This window comes from Tenebrio molitor, chromosome 6, assembly GCF_963966145.1.
Source record: "Tenebrio molitor chromosome 6, icTenMoli1.1, whole genome shotgun sequence".
In the NCBI taxonomy this organism is placed as follows: domain Eukaryota; kingdom Metazoa; phylum Arthropoda; class Insecta; order Coleoptera; family Tenebrionidae; genus Tenebrio; species Tenebrio molitor.
Window position 1 is genome coordinate 11,691,200 of NC_091051.1, and position 26,878 is coordinate 11,718,077.

General features: G+C 35.4%; 1 protein-coding gene and 1 long non-coding RNA gene across 4 annotated transcripts in view; both read left to right on the plus strand.

The window, feature by feature from the left end:
- The window catches only part of LOC138133792 (kinesin-like protein CG14535), a 234,738-nt gene that overhangs the window by 144,947 nt on the left and 62,913 nt on the right, over positions 1-26,878 (plus strand). For all 3 annotated transcript variants that reach the window (XM_069051748.1, XM_069051749.1, XM_069051751.1), the window contains one exon: positions 11,484-11,652. In XM_069051748.1, coding sequence (XP_068907849.1) covers positions 11,484-11,652 — 169 coding nt within the window. The remainder of the gene's footprint in view (positions 1-11,483; positions 11,653-26,878) is intronic.
- On the plus strand, positions 16,981-18,558 carry LOC138133677 (uncharacterized). The gene is made up of 2 exons (XR_011160478.1): positions 16,981-17,687; positions 17,741-18,558. It is a non-coding gene; the product is annotated as an uncharacterized lncRNA (long non-coding RNA).

The following is a 26,878-nucleotide window of genomic DNA, read 5'->3' on the forward strand; positions in this document are numbered from 1 at the left end:
GCGATTTCTTTGTGTTGTTTAGAAATAGCCAAATAAATTGCGGGGTAAGAATAATAGAGACCTGTGTCGGAGAAGAAGTGACCTAGATCCAGAAGTCAGAAATCGAAAACCCCACATTCCGCGTAAATACCACAAATATTTGAAACTGGAATATAGAGCTTTCCTGTGTTCACTCAGACTCACATAACGTCATAACACGACTCAATTCACGATATTGACATATAGCACCCCTGCAAGATCAGCGTAACATACTAATAAGTTTAGTTTAATGAAATTCCTGGTGACCGTCAAGAGAAAATTTGAGTAGACTCGATTTCCGTCAGTTTTTGAATGATTCAGCGGCAACAACTCCTCAGTGTGCCGTCGTTTCCTAATGAAGATTTTGAGATGCGTGTCGAAAGCTCCCTTTGGTGCGGATCCGTTTCCGGTTTAAATTGACGACGGCGATGCCGTCTCCGTATCGCTCTCAAAGCAATGATAATGCACCATAAGCAGCATGAATATTTTCCCTGCGTAATCTCGTGCATCCCCCGCGACTTCAGATATCGAGATGGCGGGTAGGTGCGAACCATGCATCAAAAGAGGCGGCGTAATAGGGGCAGGAAGGGGTCCAAGCAGTGGTAGAAACATCGGCGGAACTTTGCATAATGTCGGCGGAGACAGCGAAGGCCTGCCGGCTATAAATCACCACAGCTGCACTGCCGATTCTTACGCTCGTGCCGCTTCCATCCTCCACCAAAAAATATTGAAATTGTTTTTCATCTCGACAGTATGACGCAACAATTTAATTACATTTCGAAAAAATTCAACGGCGGAGTGAAAGTTTCATCTCGGATTTGCGACGGGGAAAATCGAAATCTAAACACAAGGGGAAACACGTGAATCGCCCCTAAACCGGCGAAAAGGATTGGGAAAGTCGAGTTATAAGTTAGTTTTCTGGCTCTTTTCAGGCAAGTGTCGCGCAATCCTGCGGGATATTTTTCACACCGCTTGTATTAAGATGTGCGTGTCGCTGAACCGGAACGACAGGAAAATTCGACGGATAAGGTGTCGACTGTTGCAGACTTTGGAATTTTCAGATCAATCAAAAATATTTTTAGCCTCCTCAACTCTAAATGACATGTTTACACATTTTGAACAGCTACGGTATCTTGATTTTTACACACTAACCAAACTATATGTCATTTTACCGCACGGAGTGTGTACACTAACATGAAAATTTTAAGCTTTCAGGGACCTCCAAAAAAACAGTTAGCTTATCATAAGTAAAGTCCATTTATACTAAGACAAGATACCGCTACCATTGATCCGTTCAATTTTCAAAAATGAACATAATGAACATAATATTGTTTTCATCTAAAGTCTTATGGCGCCATCTTGTGGTGTAAATCGTAACCAGGTCAGATTATCGGTATAATAGATAACTTTCTGCCATTCCATTAATCAAATGTCAGTCTTTGACACGTTTTGCAAAATTATTGGTTACAACAAATTTAAAATGTGAGAAAACGAGTATTGGGTCGTCGGCCAAAAAGATTAATACATTACTAATGCGGTAGGCATTTTACATTGCTCGGTTTTTGTTAACTCAATCCCGCTTCGTGGTCGTGGTTCAATGTATAACCTCGCGCTGTAAAATGTAGTAAAAAAGTTTGCAAGCAAAATATTGGGTGATTCAAAATGGTTGTGGATAAATATGGCAACTATGTCGCTGTCAATTTGAATCACACAATACATATCTGTTAATAGAATATTCCTAACAGAATTTTTTTATCTTTTCATTAGAAAGATGTTCAATGCATTTTTTGTTATACAGCCTGAAATATTATTTTATCATAACATTTGCAAGGGACATTTTCGTTGAAAATAACGATAACTAGGTTTCAGCACGAAAGAGCCGAGCAGGAATGGTCGAATGAAATTTAATAGCTTAAATAATTAAAACCCTCTCTTGTTAGAGTAAATGTATTAAAGGAACTAATTAAAGTCAAAATATTTGATATTCTTCGGCGAGCATTTGAATCGCTTTTGTGTGAGTTATTCGTCAAACCTGGAAACATTGACAGACGCCGGTTCTTTGTTATGTATGAACGAACATCGAAATTGTGCCGAAATGCTATTGTACCCTTTTGTACCAAATATGGAGTTAATTAGGCGCAAATTAATTATAAAACTCGTGTTCATTGTGCTGGCGTGCTATAGAAAAGTAATAAAGCGGAGTGAAAACACAACAGAGCCCTACTAAACAACACATAAAAAACTTTGAAAGTTGAGGAGGCAAATCGTGGCAAAAAACGGAATTCGTTAATAAGAAAAGGGTTGAGAGTCCGGGAGCTTTTTGCCCAGCCGAGTCGGCTTAAATAAATCAGTCTTGGAGACGTCCTAATGGTCGGTTACTGAAACTTACCTATATCGTGCCCGTTTCTTAATCAAAACGGTTAATTTACGAGCGTGTTGGTTTTTATTCTTGTGCCGTTTTTGCTTATTTTCATGTTTGCTCAAGTTACATGCCACGACGGCCATAAAGTATCCTTACTGTCAGCGGTTCCTGACAAATGGAATTCTTGCATAATCTGCATAAAGACAAGGATTTACTTTTGGAGGAAAAAAAAAACGCATGAATATTATATTTACCGCAGAAAGCACGGGACAGTCCAACGGGATTATCTATGGATTTCCGCAACACCCTAAATTATGTGCTTACATGTACTTGTTCACGATCTGGACATTAATTAAATTCGTTCTCTCTAAATAAGCGATATTTCACCAGTGGATTGGTCACACAACTCCGGCCAAAAATTTTAATTGGCAGATAACGCGACTGGACGAATTGTAAAAGCTTGATTAACGGCCAGGTTGTTGGCAACAATTTCGACATTGGCATGCTTCGTCAATTTAAACCACTTAGACAGGTGGTTCGCATCAGAGTGATTTTACTTACGTTTCGACCAATTATCTATGAGTTGCTGCCACTCGTCATGTTACAGCATCAACCAGTTACAATTTTCAATCTGCTACATGTTTTTTATTAGGTAAAGACACACGAAGTGGAAAAATAGTTATTTACGATATAAGTGAGATATAGATATTATTAACACACGTATTGTGAAGAATTGCCCGACCGTAAGTCGCTAAAATTGTCTTAAAACAGCTCCATTTTGATAGAATAATAAATTAATCAAGGAATTTTATTTTTTTCGGATGTGAAACTATTGTTTTCTGGTGTAATTTGCTTGTTGTTGCCTTGGATTTGTGAGTTGTTAAGTTCATTACAACACTAGTGCTGTAATAATTTCATTACCGCACTCATTGGGTTAAGGAGACTAAAATGAGTGTGATATGGTTCAAGTTTGTATAAAGTGTATCACAAGCGAGAAATAATAGTATATTAATAGTATATTATGTTATGAGGAGCAAAAATGAAGTTTTATGTGCTGCGGCTGGTAGATTGATTGGCTGCCGAACGCAGTGAGGCAGACAAACCAGCCAAAGCACATAAACCATTTTTGCTCCGAATAACATATACTATTTTTTCTTCAAACCTTCATAACAAATTATTTAAGACATGTTAAGAAACCAGGTAGGAATTTCAAATGATTTAGCTAGTTTACTTTACTGCCGCTCATCAGCGGACATAATAACTTCACGGACGCCCTCAATGGACATAATAACTTCACGGACGCCCTCAATGGACATAATAACTTTATCTGCCGCTCGTCAGCTCATTAGATGCCATGACAATGAAGTGACACTTTAGCATTATCAATGCAGCAGGATAATGTCATAATTTACGCACGTTTGAAGAAAAAAAGTTTTAAAAGGATTGATTTGGCGCACGAGTCCCAAGTGTAGAAAACGACCCGTTGCGGAGTTTTGTATGGGACGAGTGCGCCAATGCCCTTATAAAACGAGTTTTTTGTTATTTTTTAGAATTTGCATCCTTGTTTTAATTTTTAAATAAAAAAATTAAATTTTCAAATTCTAGGGAATTTTGTATTAATTGGTAATTCAAGGTAATAATTGGAAGTTTTTTGATGTAAATGACAATAATACACTGAAATATTGATAAAAATTTTCTTAGAGATCTATTAAACTACCAGTGCTTTAAGAGATTCTAAAAAAAATATTATATTACATTCTGTTTCTTTACTCATAATGTTGATTTTGATCCGGACGTTATTTCTCCATGATTTATTATAATACTGCACACCTCTACGTTTTATTCAATTCGTGTCGCTTGGCGAAAAAATTGGAACGTATTTTGCACCTGTATCATCCAACCTATAAAAGGACTCGAAATTGCATAATTAGCACATCCAAAGACCTGTCATGTGAAAAACTGTGCTCCGGCGCAAAGAGGAAACCCAATTGTTAACTGACAATAATTAAACAAAAACAATTTTCATCTTATGGTTCAGCGATCCCGCAAAAGCTCATTTTGAAAAATTCCCAACGACTGAATTGAAAATTCGTACTGTTATTTCAGTGGTATTTCCGGTACTAGTTCGCGCAGAGTCAGCCGCACAAAGCCACAGCAATAACACATTAGCCAGTTTGGAAACGGTAATATTTTGGTAGAGTCCTGCACAAACAGGCAGGCAAGGATTACGTATGGACGTCACGACCTGTGGAAGGGAGTCGACTGAACACCCCCTTTTCGTCTCCTCGAGCTCTTGGTTGGCTCGTCACGTGGCCAGGCTCGTTCGTTCCGGAAGCAGGAGCCTGTGAAATTGGAAAATCCTGGAAGACTTTTACTTTCACACTTTTGCTTTTATGGTTATTTTTTTATCTTAATTCTAAGACTCCGTTGTTTATTCAGAGAAATCGATTTTTGTGTCATGTTAAATTCATAACAGAGTAATTTCATCGGGCTCGACTTAACGTGTTTCACTTAGCTAACTTGTTGGCAACTTTATCCCCAATATGACTGGAAATGTCTGAGAAATTGAAAGATGGATGCAGTTGGGAGATTTGGTCGTGTTAACGTTGAGTGTTTAAAGTTTTTCTACTTTTTCTCTTGACTTATCAATAGTTGAAAGCGTCGATGATAGATGGTCTCAAGAAAAAAAAAACTCGAGGATCCACAACCGGAAAACATAACTTAACCATCAATAATGTCCTGCTAAATGATCAGAAAAATCCATTAATTTATTAGCGCAGTTGCGAACCAAATAATAATGTTCGACATCAGGAGTTGACTGTATCAATTACCAATCACCATCGAACGCCGCATAATTTCTGTTTTGAAGCCTTGTTTGTAGCAAAGTGCTTTACGTAATAAAATTGTGTTACGTGCTTGGGTTTCATGGTACTTTTTAATGGGGAGGAGCAGTTTTGGGATTTCTCTAGAGATTTGCCTGTCACGATCACGAATATTGTTTTGATACATTTTTGATAGCGTATCGTAAAATGTAATGAATGATCCAACAAAAGCGAAGAACGAGATTCCGACGTGATAACCGTTAAAGCTTTAATAAAATTCGACCATTATGACAACATCAAATTAGTAAATGAATGCAGGCAGGACCGACATCCTAATTAATTAACAAATTCCGCTTGTCGACAATTTAGTTAGTAGTTCACGGCACAAAGGTTCAAACACTCGTCTCACGTATTCACCGAAACCGCTGTAAAGCTTCAAAAGGATTCAAACAATCTTGAATTTTAATCAGGAAAAAATTTCTGTCGACCCGTTTTTGCATAATTTAATATTTGTCAAAAGGATGAAAAAGAGAAAGTGATTTTAAATAACTTATGAACATGTTTCAGTTGATATTTCAGCCTCTGTGTGGTGTTTTAAGCGAATTACGACTTCTCTCTTTATTCTCTTTTATATTTAAATGTAAAATATCAATGAGCTCCCTTGCAAATAAAACATTATTAATGAAAGCGCTAATTGCTTGTTTTAATTTGGTTGGATTAACGGTGACCCTTAATTTTCAACACAAATTTTTGAAATACATAGATCTAGCATAGAGAGACTAATTTTAGAGTAATGGTTTATTATGATATAAAAAAATCTTTCACATCGACATAATCTACCGAAATACTCTCTTCTGCTTTTGGCAGTGGAGTACCTGCTGGAAGGAAAAATAAATTTAGAAAGGTTCCACTTTAACACAATTTACCAGTTTGTACCAGGTACTGGAGACAACATCATCGGTATTAGAAGAATTATTTGATAAACAACCCACCTATAGAATTAGAAGAAGTACTATGACTTGTCAACATAAAAATGCAAAGAAGCTGCTTCTAAAGCGTCTCCACTTGAATTTATAAAATACAATCGGCACAATGACTGCTTCCCATAGATCCTAATCCATTCGATTTAAACGTGCAAAGGAAAAAGATGATTGCTTTATTTAGCACACAACAATATAACTACCTCTGGAAAATATTTGCAAATTGTATTTTATGACGCTGTAAATTGTAACCAATAATAATAAACAAGGTACTTCGGAGCAAACCTATGAGAACCATCACGTTATGGGCCTGACCTGGCACCTTGTGATTTCTTTTATTCCTCAGATTCAAAGACAAGATAAGGAGGATGCGATTCCCACCTAGTCAGTGTTTTAAAAATTGTCTGAAATAATTCAGAAAAAGTGAAGCTTTTGTTTTGAAGACTTATTGCATAAATGTGTTGAACGGAATGGTGAATGTTTTGAAAAACAGTAATAAGAATATTTTTTGAAAAATAAGATTTGTTTCAATAACTGTCGCCAGAAGGTTATGCAGAAGGCATTTAGAAAATATTAAACTGCAATTGGTGCACACATGTTTGGAACAATTTATAAATAAAATGTCGCGTTTACTTAAAAGCTGTTTCAGGTGTTGATTTTTATCAAAATTAAATGATACAGATTACTACAAAAGAATTCTGGTGGAATTCTGGTTATTATTATTGTAACATCCAGCATCATACTCTGGATGAAATTAATTTAGGTTTTATGTTGTATCATACAACAGGATAATGATGCAAAATACGAGTATACATCGACCCTCTGCAAAGACTTATAATTTTGCAAAACATGGAATATACTTCCAAAACACAAAAAAAAAATAGTTCCGAACATCAGTCCACTACAAAGACAAAGAATGTGCAAAATGATCTGCGAAGCGTTTTCAAACCTTAACTTTCTGTAAGTTTTTCCCAAATATGTTTTTTCTGCATTTTTTTTACATTATTTTTATTCGATTTTGATTGGTTTTTAATTAATTAAAAATTGCAATTAATGGACGACAATTCTTATCAATTTTTTAAATTTCGAATGACATCGCGAAATCTAATACCTGACTTATGAAACTCATCCATCAGACCTAGATGTGTTCTCATTACGCTGGCGTAATGCCGAGTTGCACCATTACGTCGAACACACATTACGGTTAATTTGGTTATTTTCACCTGGAAAATAGCAATGCATGCATGTATGACTACATTTTTCAACAATATTTAATTTTAGTCATACCACGAAATTATTATTACTAAATGAATTAGCATTCAAACGTGAATTGATGTGTTAGGGGGAATAGGAGAGAGAAAGTGGGGAGGTGATTTCAGGAGGAGAATGATGATGTTTGAGAGCATGATTGAGAGTATATTGACGTACGGGGCAGATATCTGGGGATAAACGGAACAAGAAGAGGTAGAGAAAGTGCAAGAAAAATATTTGAGAGGGGTGCTAGGAGTGGACAGAGAAACGCCAAGTTACATAGAAGAGAAGGGGAAGAGTGAGAGTGAAAGCGGGAATGAGAGAGAATAAAAAAATACGGAGAAGAAGGGGAGAGTGAAATACGATTAGAAAAACCGGTATGCCAGTGAAGAAGGGGAAAGATTAAGAGCAAAAGCCGAGTGAAAGAGACAATGACACAGACAAGCAAGAAAGAAGGGAAAGAATCAAAGAATCCAGATACAACAGGAAATGTGAGAGGTGTACAAGAGAGGAAATTCCGGAGTACCTGGAAAGAGAGAGTGTAAAAGAAAGAAAAATGATGGCGAGATTTAGTTGTGGGAACGAGAAGAGAGAAAACAGGTATTGAATGGAAAGAGAGCAAAGAAGGTGCAGAGTGTGCTATAAAAAAAGAGACAATTGAGCACATGTGAAATGGATAACGAAATAAGAGAGAAAGGAACGAGGAGAAATACAGAATGAAGACGGAAGGGAGATAAGATGGATGAAAGAGATGTGGAGGAGGAGAGAAAGGATAGAAAAAAAGTACATTTTTGGAATTTTATTTTTATGTTTGTAATCAGGAATCTTAAAACCCGGAGGGCAAATAAAGCATCTTGTATATCCTGTACTATTCCGGACACGGATTCTTGGCCAACATTTTGTAGACATTTCTAAAAAAATTATGTCAACCAATCATGAGTGTCATTGATAAATGACAATTATTAAAAATCACTTTGAAGTTTTTCTTGTAACATCAAAAAACCAAAGAAATGGCATTATCGAGCCAAAGGTGGGTTATATTCAATTAAGTTCAATTAAGCCAGTTCACACATATTCGTCAGTTAAATGTCAGTTGTGGCCAAGATTCCGTGACCGCAATTGTCCGTTTACAACTTTGTCATTTAACTGAGAGCTATATTGTCCATCAAAATTCTGTTGTTACGTTGATGAGCAAAAAGTGCTGTTTTTTTTTGTAGAATTTCAACTGGCTTGACGTCAACTCCATAAGCTGAAAATTCTCCATAAAACTGCCTCTCTGTAATAATTATAAAAAATTATTATATTGACGATTTTTTCCGTATTTTTATTTTTATATACATATGTGTATATTTTTTTTAATATTTAGCTATGAAATGTTCAGATCAACTTTATTTCTTCGAGACTGCAGTAATTAAAACATGCTAAAAATACTCATTTAAAAAACCTTTCCATGTTGTAATTTCACATGTACCTACTTCAGAAAAAAAAACAATCAAGCAGCAGTTTCTGCACAACTTAAAAATTTTCCATTTAAAGCAGATAGTGAAAATACATACTTAATATTAACTGAACTTATTTAATGCCTATTTCCATATCAAGAAGATTTATATTGAAAAGAAGTCTAAAGCTTATGCAACGCAAAGTTGTACCAAATCACTCCATATATGAAATCATCAAAGGTTAAAATTTCTTGTTGCTATTTATAAATGTAACAGTATAACTTTCTGATCATTTATAAATAGCAATAATAAATTCAGACATTTGGTTCATCAGCAATTTATGTTACGGTTCGTTCTATGTTACGCAATGTATAAATCAGGCTTTGCGTCTTCTTGGAAATAATTTTCCCACTACTTTTATTCCTAATCCTGTGCTTTTAAAAAGCAACCCAACTTGTTGCCCTCGTGATGTACTGACATTAACACTAGACTCTTGAAAAGATAAAATTGTAGTGACTGTTTCGTAGAGTGTTGTGAGCAGCGGTGTCGACGTCTCCATAACGTTTAGGTGACTATTCTTCATTTATTTAAAATTTAGTTTTTGGGTTCGGGTCGCGCCATTATCCCAGTCTATCGTAATATGTGAAGATTTGGTCGAGCTCCATAAAACGCTAGAACGGATACCGCTTCCCTTATCCCCAATATCTTTTTCGGCGTAGATACCGAAACGTCCCGGAGTTTTGGTACGCATTTCCATAAAAAAATCAGACACGGAACAGTCAATAATTCAGACAAGTGGGTATCACAATATTTTTTTATTCGTGCTGTTGCCGTGCGAGGAGCAAATCCCCGATTGTAATTTTTACGTCGACGCAAACACAAGAAAAACATGTTCCACAGTTGTGTCACGTTGCTGAAACATACATCGATCTGATAAAAGAAGGACAAGTTCTTTTTTTCCACAACCAAATTTAAAATAAATGGTTCAATTTCCCGGCCCTCAGACCGCGCGTCAAGACCTGTGACTAATTCCACAACCTCAACATCACCTTGTTGAATTGTTTTGAATAATGGCGGAAAGGGTCTTGCACATGAACGAACTCCGGTTTGAGGTTGGGGTCGGAGTGAGTGATCCATCAACCGGAGTGACACTATCACCACCTGGATCGAAGACACGTGCCTCGAAAAAATTTCGGTGCACCGTCAAAATAATGCACCGAATCTTTACGCACCCTACAATCCATTGTCAAAGCTACGAAATTTTTATTCCTGTCATTGTACAAAATAATTAAGGACAATAATGATCAATCACAAATTGTAAAAAGCACATTCAGAGATAAATTTAGCTAATTTTGGTGCGCATGAATCCGAGCTGCATTTGTAACAGTTAACGCTCTGCGCTAAAAATATCAACACTCCGTGTTTACTCGCTTGCATTAAGTGGATTTATTACTGGATTATGATAATTTGGATAATTACTGGGAATTATTCAGTGCGTCCGATTTTATAGCCGAACTAATTTATGCGAGGGGCTCTACTTACCGTTCTGTATTGAGAAATTTACATCATCATTTGTAAGGTTTCTATCGCTAATTAAAGGAAAAGCTTCCACATGCTACTTGCAGCCCGGAAAAGCAAGTAATGCCATTAATTAATTCCTTAATTAGAGGTGCGCCACTGAATGCAACAACATACGGTGTTGCCAGCACGACCAACATGACTCTTAACGAGATTCTGATGTTTGAATGCACCGAGGAGTCCAGCGCGTCCAGCAGTCACCAAACTTGCTCTAATTTTGAAATATTTACGCATGCAGGGAGTAATTACAGTTTTAGAACAATTATTTAAGTGAAAACTTCTTTAGGCGCACCGCGACATTACTACCGAGCGGTGAATTTGTTTCATCGTCACGTCTCACGCTTCGAGGTGAAAGGCTCATTCGAGTGACTTCGGAGGAGCCGAGTTTAGCCGAGCGAGCGAGAATTAGTCAGATTTTGGGTGCTATCTACGTATAAGAAAGCGTTTTTGTAAACTACCTTTTCAAATAATGGTCTGAGCTTTCTTTCTACTACTTCCTATAAATGCTCGATTGGACTCATTTCAGGACGTTGCGGAGGTTATGGCAAGATACGAAAATTATCATAAATGAACCATTCTTTGACTATCTTCGCTGCATGTTTCGGATTCTGGTCCTGTATAGTCAGCTATATTTATTCAATGGGAGCTTCCGTTAACTTCCAAGAGCTTCAAGGGAACGTCTATAAACTAGTAGAGCAAAGCACTAACGGAGAGCATTACTTGCTGCGACCTGAAAGTATCATCGTCTATTGCACAACTGCAGTGCAGTGTAAATATTTTACCGCCTACTTTGTTCACTCAACTGGCGCATCAGGTCGTTTCCTCGACGACAAACAAAACAACTTCACATTGATTTGTCAAGTCTGCTGATGTAAATTGTTCCAATTGGCTCTTTATCATAATTACAATAAACCCCTTTGCATCAGAGGAACTACATATAATGAGGCCTTAGTCTGAACAAGAAAAAGGCTAGAAGTTTAAAAGCAAGATGGCGTCATTCCGGTCTCCTCAAGTGAAGCGTCTTTTGTTGCAGAGCCGCACAGAAGCTGAATCTGTCTTCATCACCGCATCGACGGAAACGCTACAACTCCGAAGAAACCGAATCGTCTGGTTTCTGTGGGGTGTTGCAGCGTTCTCCACCCCCGGTTCCGCCAGCCTTGCTGCGAAGAATCGGGGTGAAAGAAGTCACCGGCGTCGGAAAGGTAAGTGTCAAGTATTTTTTTTGTTTGACAAATTTTAATCATCAAAAGGTCGACTTCATTAAGGAAGTTGAGTCTCTTTTGCATGTTCCAAAGTAGACTGACTTCTTATATTAATCGGCTTATGTCTATCGTCTACTCCATTGGTTACCTTTCAGCTTGTTAACCCTATTATATAAGTACTCGGAGGAAATAATTCCGTATAACACAGCACCGGATTCCTTTAATTTAATATGGAGGAAAATACAAGCGCTAATTTAGAAAGGGCTATATATCAATCACGGAATGTAGCGGAAGTCGGTGGTGCATTGACAGCACCCTCTCCTTCCGCTGCGGCTACCAATGAAACCCCAATCAGGCTCAATTATCATACTTGCTGCTAACAAGGGGTGAATTTTGGTTGCAACTATTCAGTATTCTCGCGATTTCTCACTCTTGTTTGGTATATCGTACAAGGTCAAAGCGTTTAGTTCGAAGACTTTACGTGATGCATGCAAAGGTCGAATTTAACTTAATATAGCCCAATTTATGTTCTCTACCGAGTTAATAATAGGATGCTTGTGTTTTCTGCCAAATCTTATTAATGGGGCTTATGACTGAAAATTTGTTCGGGCTTGTAACAGTTAAATATCTTCCGTAAACTGGTATACAATTTCTTGTACTTACAAGACATAGTTACAAAAATAACGGACCTTCAAAAAGTTAACGAGCTGTTGTTAAAAATGTGAATTAATTTTTTACCTAACAGAATCAACTAAGAACTAAATATCAACATATTCTGGCGTATCTTTACATAACTATTTTCCATCATTCATTCATTCATTAATTCATTCATTCTTCATGTCATTTAATCAACTAAGAACTAAATATCAACATATTCTGGCTAATCTTTACATAACTATTTTCCATCATTCATTCATTCATTCATTAATTCATTAATTCTTCATGTCATTTATCTCTTCCTCACAATCCATTCCATTTACATATTTTATTCTTCTAGCATTGTACCTTTTATCTTTGTTCTACTGTTTCGTCTCACGTGTTACCTTTTTCTTTTTGTCCCTAACCTTATTTTGTTCCTCCCAAATCTCTCAGCATTACGTACCTGCTAAAATATATCTTCGTACTCTTAGTACTCAACTTCTCTTTCTTACATCAACTCGTAATTTGCTCCTCTTAAATCTCTTCAGCATCTGTTTTCGTTTCCACCTCCATTTATTTCTTCATTAGCACCACCTGTAAGATTTTTGTTGCCTTCATCCCTTAATCTGGTGTTCATTTCAATTTCTCCACAAAGTTGGCGTTGAAGAGTCGATTGTGAACGCACCACGAATTACAGATTACGGATCAGCTGTTCAAATCTAACCTCACTTTTTGGGTCGTTGTGTATTCTGCACGCTGACGAGTGGTGCGTTCACAATCGACTCTTCAATGCCAACTTTTTGGAGAAATTTAAATGAACACCCGATATAACTTTTAATCTAAATTTCTGCGGCATTTTTCAGTTATTCTTTCTGCTAATCACCAAACCTAGCTTACCATTATGATTTTTTTAGTTTCTCATTACCCAACTTTTGTTTTATTATTTTAGTTATTTGAATCATTTCAACATTCCCATTTATCGTCTTTCACTTTTATTTTCTCAAAAAATTATTTACGTAGGGAATAATTTGTCATTGATGCAAGTTTACTCGTGTTGATTGTTCAAAATTATCAAATTATCAAAACTGTAATTAATAATGGTTTAATGTACTGGAAGGTATTTCATGTACATTCCGATTTTTATACGAACCTAACTAGAAAATTCTTTACTAGGAGATTCACAGCTAGACTTTTAAACTGATAAAAATTGTGTCCATTTGTTTTATGTATTATGTGAGATTATTCATTTTTGTTTTCTTTTCTGTGTCTTGTGAACATTTCCGGTGATTTATAATTTGCACAGAACAAGATTTATGTTTTGAGATGGCACTGCCCAAATAAAGCAACGAATTTTTTTTTGCAAGGGTTTTAACAACATCACGCTCAAAATTTGTCTTTGAAGTGTTCGTACGATATTTTATGAACTTTTATAAAATATTACGGTATTCTTCTCGAATGGTCTGCGTGGTTGGTGGCGATACTTTTTCCACAGAGAAACATTTAAGAAAACGGGAGAATAAATAAAATAACAGACTTTATGGCCTTTATAGGAGCATAAAAATAAGTGATAGCTTTTTACGTTTTCGATTTTCGAGTTTGGCGTGTTAAAGCGTCCGCTTGATGCCATTATTTCGAAATAAAAGCCGTAATAAAGTCGATAAATAACAATTTAAAATATTCAATTACAAAGTTGAATACTGAAATAATTTACAGTAATAATTGTAAATGCCAGGCACGTGTCTAAACATTAAGATTTCTCGCATTTTTTAATTAATTTTGATGGTAGTCGCGTGAAACCTGTTCGGTGAAAGAAAAGAATAGAGCACGTGTGCTCGATTCTGTCTTAACTGGTACAAATGGCAGTGAGTTTACCCTTGACGCCGTAAAGCCAGTAATCCAATATATCAAACATTTTTCAACGGCTTAATCGCATCAAGTAAATGATTCGACATAATCTACAGAACGGACTAAAGTGAAAGGTTGCAGTCGGGACAATGACCAGCGAGATCCCGATGTCCGAGCTTAAGTCCGGGGGCAGGATTGAATAATGCCGGAGTTGGCCTCACGTTAAACTACACAGATGCGTCGTCGTCCTCGCTGCACTACTTCCAGGATTATCCCGAGCGTCGAGATTATTGGTGTTATTATTTGCAGTTCACTTCGGCATCGGCTTAATTCGATTTGGTTAACGTCGACGTGGCCGTAAATAGGTCCCCGAATCGATATTCAATTAATTCGCCACAAATATGTAAATCGTCGCCGAGTGTATCTGAAATATTTATCCTGTCAAACGTTAATCGCAAATTTATGTATCATTGTCGGATTAAATTCGCATCGGCGGCCGACTAATCAAAAAATAATATCAATCCGGGTCTTCCCCGGGCGCCCAATTATAAAGTTTATGCATATTCATCCCGGAGTCCAATTACCCGGATCCCGCAAACAAAAATAGAGCGTAAATGGAAAAAGAAGTCGGCGGCGTGTTGTATTCTAGTCCGGACAATTCTCGGGTCTCATCTGCGAGTCTGTCAGCTTTCGATTCGTATTCAAGGAGCGAAGTGGAGTCCAATTATTGGTTCGTCTTCCTCTCCCTCCGTTCTAGGACATCTTCAGCGGCCTCCCCGAGACTTCGACAACTCGTGATGTGGGTAAGATTAGGAATTCTTCGCCTCTCGGATCCGTCTCGTTCGTTATACATTTTTTCGGTCGAATATAAATTATGATGCGCCGTAACTCTTGGTCCTCGTCTCGAGAGAGACGCCGCAAACGGCTCTTTCTCAGATAATAAGAAAACTAAAAAATTACCTCACCGACCGAACCAATGGCGCATAACATTCAATGAAGCGGACTAAACAGATTGGATACGAGACCGGGATGAAGAACGGAGTCGCGGGGTGTCCTGATTGCCAATACCCGACCCCTGACCCAAGGAGTCGGCCGTCCGCTGATGCGACTCGACCATGTGTGCACCAGGATTTCGACCGGTATTTATGTATTGATCTCCGGTCGGGATCGCTGACGATCTCCCGAGGATTTATCAGAGGAAAATTTCCCCATTGTGCGCGCTTTTAAAACGGCGGAGCTTTCATCTAAATTGCAAAAAACTCCATGTCCCGACTCAAATATACAAGTTGTCAGTAAAAAATTAGGGTTCTGACTTGAAACTAATGGATTGTCTCAAGCAATTGCCGCTCCCTCTTTGCAAATTCAAACTTTTTACACTTCCGACCCCAACCGAGTTATTTACTTATGAATAATTATGCTCGTCTTTAAATTAATCGGGCCAGATTTTTTGCAGTGCGTGATCCTGCAGGACTAAACTGCAACGCGGAAACACCAACTTTATTTTCGCCGTTCCCAAACATTATTATTTATTAGATTCTCTCTTTCTCTCTCGTATAAAATAACTTTTCAGCTCTCAACTTTTATTATGAATTTTTCTGCGAATCGCAAAGTCCTAGGTGCTAAAATATAAATTAGCTCATATGTGCCTATTACGATTGAGAATTGAATCTTTATTGTGAGTGATTTATTAAAATTTTACAATACACAAAAAAACGTGTAGCTAATCTAAAATCCTGACGTAACACAATTTTAGCAAAATCATCACTGTTCGACATCAAAATTTTAATTAATTAATTCCGATTAATTCCCATATACATCAAACGTGCGTGTTCAGCCAATCAGAGTGCTTGCTTTCATCCAGTCAAAAGTATTCATCGCGATCTGTCAAAAGTGATTAAAATTGCATGCTGCTCCTGTCAGATTCTCAAATTGTTTTTAATAATTGTGTTTTTAATAACTGTATTATAAACACATAATTACCTAACGTTAAAGTTTGTATTCTGGAATTAATCTTGCCAAAAATAATACGACCTAATTTTTATATCTGATAAATTTTCACTTAAACATTTTTGCTTTAGACAATTTTACTCATTGATATTTGGGCATTTTTATTCAAAGGTTAAACCCTTGAGCTAAAGCTCTCGGGCCTAACCAGAATAAAAATGGCTAAATTCAACTCGTAAAATAATAATCAAAGCAAAAAGTTTTCGTAAAATTGAAAAATTTATCCGATAAAAAAATTATGTCTTGTTATTTTACCTTCGATAAACAATATCTACGTATTTGGAACCTTTTCTGATTTTCAGTTCTACTCTTAAGAAATGAAATTTTAAACTTTTCCTAATTAACTTGATCAGAACTACTTAATTTAAAAATTCGTACTACAAATCACAAAATTTATAAAAGTTTTTTGTCCTATTCAGGATTTTTGTTCTTATATGCATCAATGATTAGAAACTAATTCTTTTATTTATTTTTAACCTAACCAAGTTAAATACGCAATTGATTCAATGAAATTTTAATAATATGTATCTTGAATATTGCTCTATGTATGATTGCAATAAGATGTTACAAAATTCGCAAATTTTGGGAAAATATTAAATAAAGAGAGAAAAATTAGGTGTTTTTTATTTTTCTGGACAAAAATCTGCAGCAGGCAATTGTAATTTAAGCTCATGCATTTTTACTTTTGATTTTCATTATTTCAAACAGCTTTTCATTCGATATTGAAGATATTCAAGATCTGATTAATATTAATAAAACCTAGAAAAGACGATTTATTATTTTATTACATTAATAATTTTGAAAACAACTAGAATTGTATTTCTTAGTTGTAATAAAAGTAAAGAGGATTAAAATGAAATACATAAATCAAGAAAATAGAATAAGACAAATTACGTTAATGAAGAATTAAGGGAAATATTTAAAATAGTTATTTGTATAGCAAGGCTGCGAAATCCTACTTTGACGAACCGAGAGAAAAATTGTCGTCAAGGCCGCTTTGCGGCCGAGACAAGACAATCTCGAGGTCGTCAAAGGATTTCGTAGCCAAGGTGTACACAACATTTTGTGTGCAACCCGAAAATTTGTAATTATAAAATGAACAAGTAAAATTTCCTTCACTGTCAATAAAAATAAAGTCGGCCTACATGTCGCCATGTCGCTATGGAAACGACATAAATAAAACAATTCATTTTGAGAAAAATTGGAAAAATGTCGCAAAAAAATTACAACGTTTTTGTTCCGTCTACTTCCCCAGATTGTGCAGTGTCCAATTTAATACCAGAAAAGTCCAAACGGCAGTACGATAAGTGTTACAATGACTTTAAAGAGCAGTGTAATAAAAATAATGTGAAAACGGTGTCGGAGAATGTTGTTTTGGCTTATTTAATGGAAAAATCAAAAACTGTGAAAAGTTCAACTTTATGGAGTACATATTCAATGTTGAAGCTCACGCTGAACATACGGGATGGCATTGGTGTTACGAAGTTTCTGAAATTGGTACCTTTTTTGAAAAAAAGTCAGTTGGTTATCAGGTGAAAAAGTGTAAGGTATTGACACGAGACCAGATCAATTTGCTGTATAATCTGCCCTTTTTTTTTAGGTCATTTTAATCATGGGAATATTAGGAGCCATGCGAAGAGACGATGACGAACTAACCAAAATGTCTATCGATGACATCAAGGATGAACATTCTGTATTAATAGTGGCCGTTCCTGACACAAAAACTGACATAAAACGAACTTTTACTGTCACCAATCCAGAATTTGTAAGATTATACCGCAAATATGCAGCTCTTGTTCCGTGTACTCATCCAGAGTTAAAAAAAGATTATAAATTGTGCAGTGTCGCATTTGAAACCTGAAAAATCGAAACAGCAATATAAAAAATGTTACAGTGACTTTGAGACTGATGTAACAAGAAGAATGTGAAAACCCTGTCGCATAATGTTGCATTGGCTTACCTATTTACTGAAATTTATTTATTGTGGCAGGTAAACGTTAAATTCTGTTATAAGTTTTAGGTTATTTTAATCGTGGAAATATCAGATGCCGTGCGAAGAGACAAATAAACCAAAATGTCTGTTGATGCCATTCAGGATTCAGGATATGTTACTACTTACTAGATATTTCCCTTTTTGACCGATGGAAAATTAACCTAATTCATACGTGTCTGTTCTAGATCGATCTTTTTTACCGACTCGTCAATACGTCAATCATCGAATCATCAGGCGACCACTCCATTTGAAATTGGCGGGAACTTCAAACCGGATGAAAATTCTGTACTAATAGCGGCCGTTCCTGACACAAAAACTGGCATAAATCAAATTTTAACTGTACCCAATCCAGATTTTGTAAGATCACACCGCAAATACAGAGATAGATATGTTGTAATTGTGATAATAAATAAATATTGAAATGACTTTTACTTTTACGGCCGTCGTCAAGGCAACGGCTGCGAAATTCAATTTCGCGGCCTGCTCTAGGCACGCGAAGTGCTTATTTCGCGTACGGTTGCACACAAAAGTCATTTTATTACTAACCAGGAGAGGCCGCCAGATGTGCTGGGGCTTTTTGAATAAAAAAAATCAGGGTGGTTACCCCGGTTAAATTTTAATTTTCAAAACTTGATTAAGAAACAAAAAATTATAAAAAACTTTACAGTAATGCGTTTTCTTTCTTTCAGTAATAAAAAAAAAACTCCGGCAGAAAGATTCGAACCCGGAGCCAGGAGCGTCGGACGTTCGACCTGGTAAACGCGTCAAAATTTGCCATTTTTTTTCTCGTAAATTTACTACGAACGTTTGGGCGTTTCCTTTCAGGGTGATATCAGGGTAAAATGGGCAGTCGGGGCAACCACCCTGATTTTTTTTTCTTCAAAAAGCCGTCGCACATCTGGCGATCTCTCCTTGTAAGATTTTTTTATTTTTTCAGTTTTGTTTACACCCTATTTATAAATTTTGGATAACCTTAATATCCATTGTATCATAGTAGTTCTTTGCCTGCTCATTTGAATTCAGAATAGACAAATTTTGGCAAAGAAAAAGTTTCAGAAAGATTTTCGAAAATATGAGAAATAGAAAAGTTATTTATCTTCACGAGTTCTATCACTGTTTAAATTTTCTCAACGCATTTTAATAACAATTTATAGTTTCCAATACCTTCAGAAGAAAGCTTTTTACTTTTTGTTAAAACTTTTTTGTTTTCTCCCTAATCCATTTTTCTTCCATTGCTATTACGTTTCTTGCTTTGAAAAATAGCACATTTTGCAGATAACCTACATCGAGAAACATTAACTTTGTTTTCAACTTCCTTTATTCTCCGTTGCTGATTTTAAGTTTTTTTATCAAAAATGACTGATATGCACCTTTATTTTTTAAAATACAGATATACAGAAATAATAATAATTACTGCTACTATAATGTAATCATATTTTATTTTGTTTTATTTATTTTACAATTTACTTTAAGACCAACAGGTATTTCTGTTTTTGTAAAACTATGATCAATTTATCTATATTTTTTCTGTCTAATACTATTGGCCTCGACAATAATGATATTTGCATTTGTCATTTAATTCTTAAATCCTTACCATTTTTATATTTTTCACATTTACTTTAGCAAAAGTTATTATTTGAGATGATCTGATCAGATGTACCACTGTTTTATATACCATAGAATTTTTTTCTAATTTAAATTTGTTAAATACGTTTTATTTGTATGCACATCTAGATTTCAAGACTCTGTACAGTCATTGGTCGACGTGCTAAAGAGCTTTCGTTATTTATTACTGGTTGAATAATCCTGAAATGATAAATGAACAGATAAATCAAGAAAATCAAATTGTGAAATGGTTTGTGCAAATACATACATTTTTATTTTAAGAGAATCACAATGCGTTTATAATTGATAAATTTAAGTTTGTTAACTTATTAACTAAATGAACAAAACTAAATGCATACAAAAATTGTGATTGTTATACAATCCCTCCGCCACTCGGCGGCACGGCAATATTGCCGGAGTACATACACTATTACGGACATTACTATCAAGTAATAGTGCAGTGCTTATCAACATATTGTTGATACCTTAAGATTATTATTTTTGTCCAGAATTGTGAAAATAGAGCTTCCCAAAAAAAAAATTTAAAACAGATCATCAATAATAGATAGAATTTTTTTTTTTGGGAACGTTACAAAGTAAATTTATATTCACCTGTACCTACTTGCATCCTTCACGAGATTGAAATGATTATTTAGCATTCAAAAAGACAAAGTACTAAAAATACACCGCATTAAATTCACTGTTTGTCATATCCATATAAATTTATCAGTTTCTCTCTGCAAAAATACGAATGCAAACTAAAATGCACTCAAAAACAATACCAATAAAACTGTCGATACTGAATAAATATGAGAAACTCTAAAATAAACCGGCGGTGAAAACTTTGCGACATAAACAAAGATAGGCACTTTTGTGCACAAATCAACAAATTTGGCAACAGATCACGTTGTATTTCCAGGCGGGAATAGTTAGGTGCTCTTTTGCTTTTTTCAAACGTCACATCTGAGTCGGCAAAACCGTAAAATCGTCTCCATATTTCTGCCAGCATTAAAGTAGCGTCGTGTATCGACATTTGAACGTCGCACAGCTACTTCCAGAACTGTATCCTGCAGCAACCCTTTATTCTTTATTATTTCTTACTTCCTCAGAGCAAAACGGGTCGTGAGCAGTGAGAATAGTTCAGCTGGGCCTGGAGCGCGTGCGAATAGTGTCATTTTATTGAGTTTTAACCTTCAGAAGGGTCACTCGGAAACCCGTCTCGAGAGAAGCAGGAACGGAAGTCGTTAAATTGAAATTTCATCTCTCTTCTTCGGGACGAGTTGTTCATATGGGGATGTAAAAATGCGATCCAATATATCAAATGGAAACCGTACATGGAACAATACAAACAAGCTCGTTCCGCAGATCATATCGAATTTGTATCAATCTCTTGGTATCTCGCGCTGAATTAAAACCACATCGCGAAATGGATTCGAAAAAAAATCATCATCAATAATCCGAGCGATCAGATTTAAGTGTCTCGTTCTTAATACATCACGAAAGGCGAGGAGAGCCGAATTTAAGAGCTGGAGTAGTACGTTTCCAGGGCAGTAAATTTCCTGCATTCGCCGCCATAATCCGAGTTTACTGTGATGTAAACAGGTTTTTAAAGTAACAGCGGTGTAAGCTATGCACTTAGGAAGGTTTAAAGTTGGCGTGAGTGCCGTACATATTGGTTTTTACTTTTACAATAAACAGAGATAAGCGAGCTTTCGAAAAACCCACATTCATGTTATTACATTCTTTAAATTGTTGTTTGACCCGATAGCATCGTCTGTTGCGGCGCATTTATAGCGCTAAATTACTATTAAAATTGCAAATGCACTCGATCGTATTACAGATGTAAATAAACATTTACAAGTCCGTATTCGCGTGCGCAGTTCAAAATTATTAATTACTCCTAAGGGCGACAAGGAAGTTTACGGCGCCATTAATCAGTTCGCGGGCGTCCAGGTGATGCCGGAAAATCGAGCTTTTACCCTCTTCGCTTTATTTCACTGAATCGAACAGTTTAGCACTGTTTAGAGAGACTGACCACCGAGACATCCCCGATAAATAACACGTACGTACATCCGGGCCCGCTGATCACAATCACCTATCAGTTAGTTATTCCGGACTTATACAAGTAATTTAATTATGAGTTCATTTCGCTAAAAGCACCAATGTATACTGTTGCTTACACATAACGACTCCGGGACAAATTAAAATTAAAGGCGACAAGAACCTCTTCAACTTCAGACAGTTTCATATTTAACCACCACAAAAAAAAATACTGAAACATTCATATAAAAATTTTATTAAAATTTGCTTTTATCATACTGATCTGTAAGTGTACAGGAGCTTAGTTGTGTTAATTTGTTAATATAGTGGGACGAAAAGATATTGGAGACGACTTATGCAGGTCTTTATAACGTACTAATACTTTTATGAGGGTTGGGACGCTGGGGACAGCCCACTTCTGTCGGCCGTCATATATTACTGAAATTATTGAAGGTTCAGAAATGGGCCGTATTTAAACATTTCTTACTGGGGGTCTTCAACGCGCTCTACAATTCTACAAATAGGTCGATCAGGATTGTCATAAATGTCATTTTTGACAATAATAATAATTTAAACCGGACCGAGTCCACTTTTAAATTGGAGGGGTGTTCTACCTGCGTAGTGGCACCCGTGCTGAAATGTCTTCCAGATTCTTTTCGAATTTGCTTAGCGTGTTTTGTTCCTGACTCTTTTTAGTGGTTTTCGTAAAATAAGTTATTTTCGGAGATACACAATTTTATTATACAGGGTGTCTCAGCTAAGACTTTCGAGCCTAATATCTCGGTTATTTGCCAACGGATTTTTATGAAATTTAAAATGCAGATATTTTAGACCGTGAAGGTTCAATTAGTAATAATAAAATTACCTCAATAATAATAATAATAATGATTTATTATTAGCAATATGCTACAGAATCACATAGATAAATATTAAAAAACTATACAAAATAGAAAATAAAAAAAAAAAACAAAAATAAAAATACATCCGCTATACATAATATCAATAATTATCAATAATGTACACTCTCAACATACGCTTAAAATTTGGCAAATCATTACATGCCTTGATGTCTATTGGTAACTGATTAAATAACATAAGTCCCTGATGGTATAGACTATTGCACTTAGGATTAAATTTACAGAGTTGTAAATCAAAATCTTCACAGTTTCTTAAATTGTATCGTTGCCGTTCCTTTACATAATTAATTTTGTCATGCAAATAACGTGGTGTTTTCTTTATCCTAATTTTGAACACAGTTATAAGGGTATTAAAGATAAGTGTTTGCTTCACAGATAAAAATTTCAAAATCTTGAGCATTAGACTAATCGGTGTATATCTACTGCAACATAGAATATTGCGCATTGCCCTATTTTGCACTATTTGTATTTCATGTACTCTATATGCTGGTAACATAAATAATACTGATGAACAGTAATTCAAATGTGCTGAAACAATTGTTGTATATAATAGGCGTCTGGTATATATGTTCAAATTTTTACCAATTCTACTTAATAGATAAACTTTTTGTGACATTTTATTTAAAACATATTGTATATGACTATGAAACGATAATTTATGATCGAATATAACACCTAAATACTTAATCTCATTAACCCGCTCTAAGACAATTTTATTTATTTGTACTGTCATGCCTATGTTATTGATTTCAGATTGGGAATATCTGTTTTGAAATATAATATACTTAGACTTGTTTACATTGACACTAAGGCTATTGCTACATAGATAATGATAGATTCTCATTAAGTCTTCATTAATTTCTGTTATGTTTTCAATATTTTTCCCAGACTTGTAAAGCATAGTGTCATCAGCAAACATACTAATGTTACAATATTTGACATGCTTAACAATATCATTAACATACAGATTAAACAATAATGTCTAAGACTGTACCCTGAGGTACCCCGTATTCAACCAATATATCATCAGATAGTATATCACCATATTTAACTTTTTGTTTCCTGTTCGATAAGTACGACTTAAACAATTCTAAGACTGTTCCTGTTATGTTGTATTGATATTTAAGCTTCTCTATTAAGATCTGACGATCTATTGTTTCGAACGCTCTTTTTAAGTCCAAAAATACTGCTACCACAACGTTTTTATTTTCTATTTCACTAAACCATTTATCACAAATACTAATGATGGCTGTTAAAAAATGTATTTTTAACACATGTTTCCTTTATCAAAAATTATGCACGATTATTATTAGATTGTTAAACATTAAAAAATAGGGGTCTACACAAACAATTAAATAAATCACTTGTCTGATTCAACGAAAAGATTAGATTTTGTTGTTAAAAATTTAATGTAAAATTTGAAGGTATTTGAGCAGTTACCTTTTGAAACAATTGATGATTAATTGCCAAGCAACATTTTGTACACCCTTTAAAGTCTGTCAAAATTGGGCACGCTTTATTAGAAACGTCAAATTGTGAAAATGTATTGAAAACACTATAAAAATAGACTACAGCGGCAGAAATTTCAATATTGTTGAAAAAGAAAAAAATTTTGCCCATGGAGAGTGCCGTAAGAAATTCAATGACACAGTTTGTTTCCTCGTGGAACACTATCCAAATGTAGGCTTTACAAAATGTAAGGTTAAGAGAGTTGTCAATTTATTTGAAGACACAGGAAGCGTAGGTGAAGTAAATTACCTTACTAAAATATCCCGATCGTGATTTAGTCCTTTATGGAAGTATTAAAGCATCCAGTATAATAAATTACGCCCAATTGTTGTCTTTCACTTTGTAAGTGTTTGTAAGGTTAGCAAGATAAACGTTAAATATGTCACCTGCGCCTCTGCGAAAAGGGATGACCAAAATTCTGCAAAATTGCGCGTTTGTTTCATACGCGTCTACGTTTTTGCATTTGCAGCCACGTTTAACACAGTTTTTTGCTTTTTCTTGCAAACCAGACGTCTTTCAAAGACGAGTTTATTGACGTTTATTTTATTCACGATCAATTTTCTGTCTAAAATATCTTCATTTTAAATTTCACAAAAATCCGCTGGAAAATAACTGAGTTATTGGGCTAGAAAGTCTTAGCTGAGACACCTGTATACAGGCTGTTTGATGAAAAACGCCTCAACCCATAACTTTTTCATTTATTACCCGATTTCAATGAACAAAAAAATCGAAGATATTGTTTTTCAAGCGCTACAAGACAGCCATAAAATGGTTTATTTTTGGCGTTATCTTCAATAGCTTCGATAGTCAACTTTTTTTTTTAATGGACACGTAGTTTTTTAGGCTTGGTCTGGTAAGGTTTTTTTTTCTGGATCTAATGATGTATTGAAAGTTATCATTTGGTTCATAGCTAACTGAAAAAAAATAATTAAACCTTTTTGTTGTGGTTCAGCTTATTATAAAATTTTTAAGAGTGCCGTGAAAAACAATCGGAATACAAAGTACGATAAATGTCATCTAAACGTCAGCTTAGAAGTTTTCATCTGCTTTTTTAAACTTTTTTTATTTAAGTATAAAATAACATTGTCAGTCATGCAGGATAGCAGTCATTTGACTATTATTTTATGTTCAAGTGTAATAAAAATCGTAATTAGTCAAAAACAAAAAGTTAATAAAAAAAAAATTATTATTATTTATGTTTTCCAAGAAAATAATAATAAAACTCTTCAAGATTGCACCTGAAAATTTTCAAACTCACACTTGACATTTGTTGCTATTTTTATTCCAATTGTTTTCCACGGCACACTTGAAAATTTCAAAATAAACTGAACCACAATTAAAAATTGTTTTATTGTTTGTCAGCTATGGACCAAACGATAACTTTTAATACATCGTTAGCTTCAGAAAAAAAAAAACCTTATCAGACTGAGCCTAAAAAACTACATGTGTCCATAAAAAAAAAAAAGTTGACTATCGTAAGCTACTAAAAATAACGCCAAAAAAAATTATTTTATGGCTGCTTCGTAGCGCATGAAAAACCATATCTTCGGTTTTTTTGTTCATTGAAATCGGATAATAAATAAAAAAGTAATGGGTTGAGGCGTTTTTTATCAAACAGCCTGTATATAGAATTTTATCTCTTAATAATTGTCTAAGGTTTATTGCAATTGTCCCCTGAGAAAAATTTATTTTTTATTACTTGTAATAAAGACGACATCTTGGTTTATTATTCTAAATACCTCTTCTTTACTTTATTTCTTCTTTTTTTCACGCTCCAAAAAAATCCAAAACACTATAGTTTTAAGAGTTTTCCCTACATTGATGGCAGTGAATCCAGTTTTCAACCGTCACGCATTACGCGTCATGCCGTCACGTCACACTCTCGGAGGTGAGAGGCTCATTCGGCTAAGTTTTATTCAACAAAATGTTCTTTCTTTCTATTTTATTTTAGTGCGAATTGAAGTTTCAATCAACTGCTGGGCGTAAATGAAACTGGAAAAACTCGAATACATTTTTCTGTTCTGCGACCCATCACTTCGCCATTGTTCAGACCCGTATTCGATACATTTGCAATTTTGTATTTGATCGTGTTGGCCATTTTCCTGCTGGAGCCCATTAAATTCGTCTAATTTTTAGAGCCCGGAGCCGCATCAAGTCCCGCAGCAATCGAATGACGACCCGATCTAAAAACAAAACGAGCGAAACGAGCAGCTGCAGTGGAAATTGTAGCAATTCTGGCAGGAAAAGTCCGGGTGCACCGGAGTCGAGCGTATTTATTATTTAACCGGAGCATTTGTGCATTGACAGATCGAGTGGCAGTGAATTATAAAGTGCCATGTCGCGTTCGTCGGCCGTCCAATTAGCCAACAAAAACAAGTCAAGGGTAACTTACCCCCGAAAACACGACCGTCCAATGAAACATTACCATGTCGGTGGTGCAGCCCGGCACGTCCATATTTCATGAAGAATTACCGGTAATTGACCCACGTAATCAGTTTTGATTAGGACTCGACCTGAACCTGACCAAACTTTCGCGTGTTTTAATTGAAAAAGAACGAAAACCAGCTCGGTTTAAGTAGCTGTAATTTTTTTATAAACGTGCGCGAAACAATAAGGACGAAACTTTGTAATTAGTTTGATCTCTTTCTCCGAGTTGAGCCAAGTTGTGAAAAGT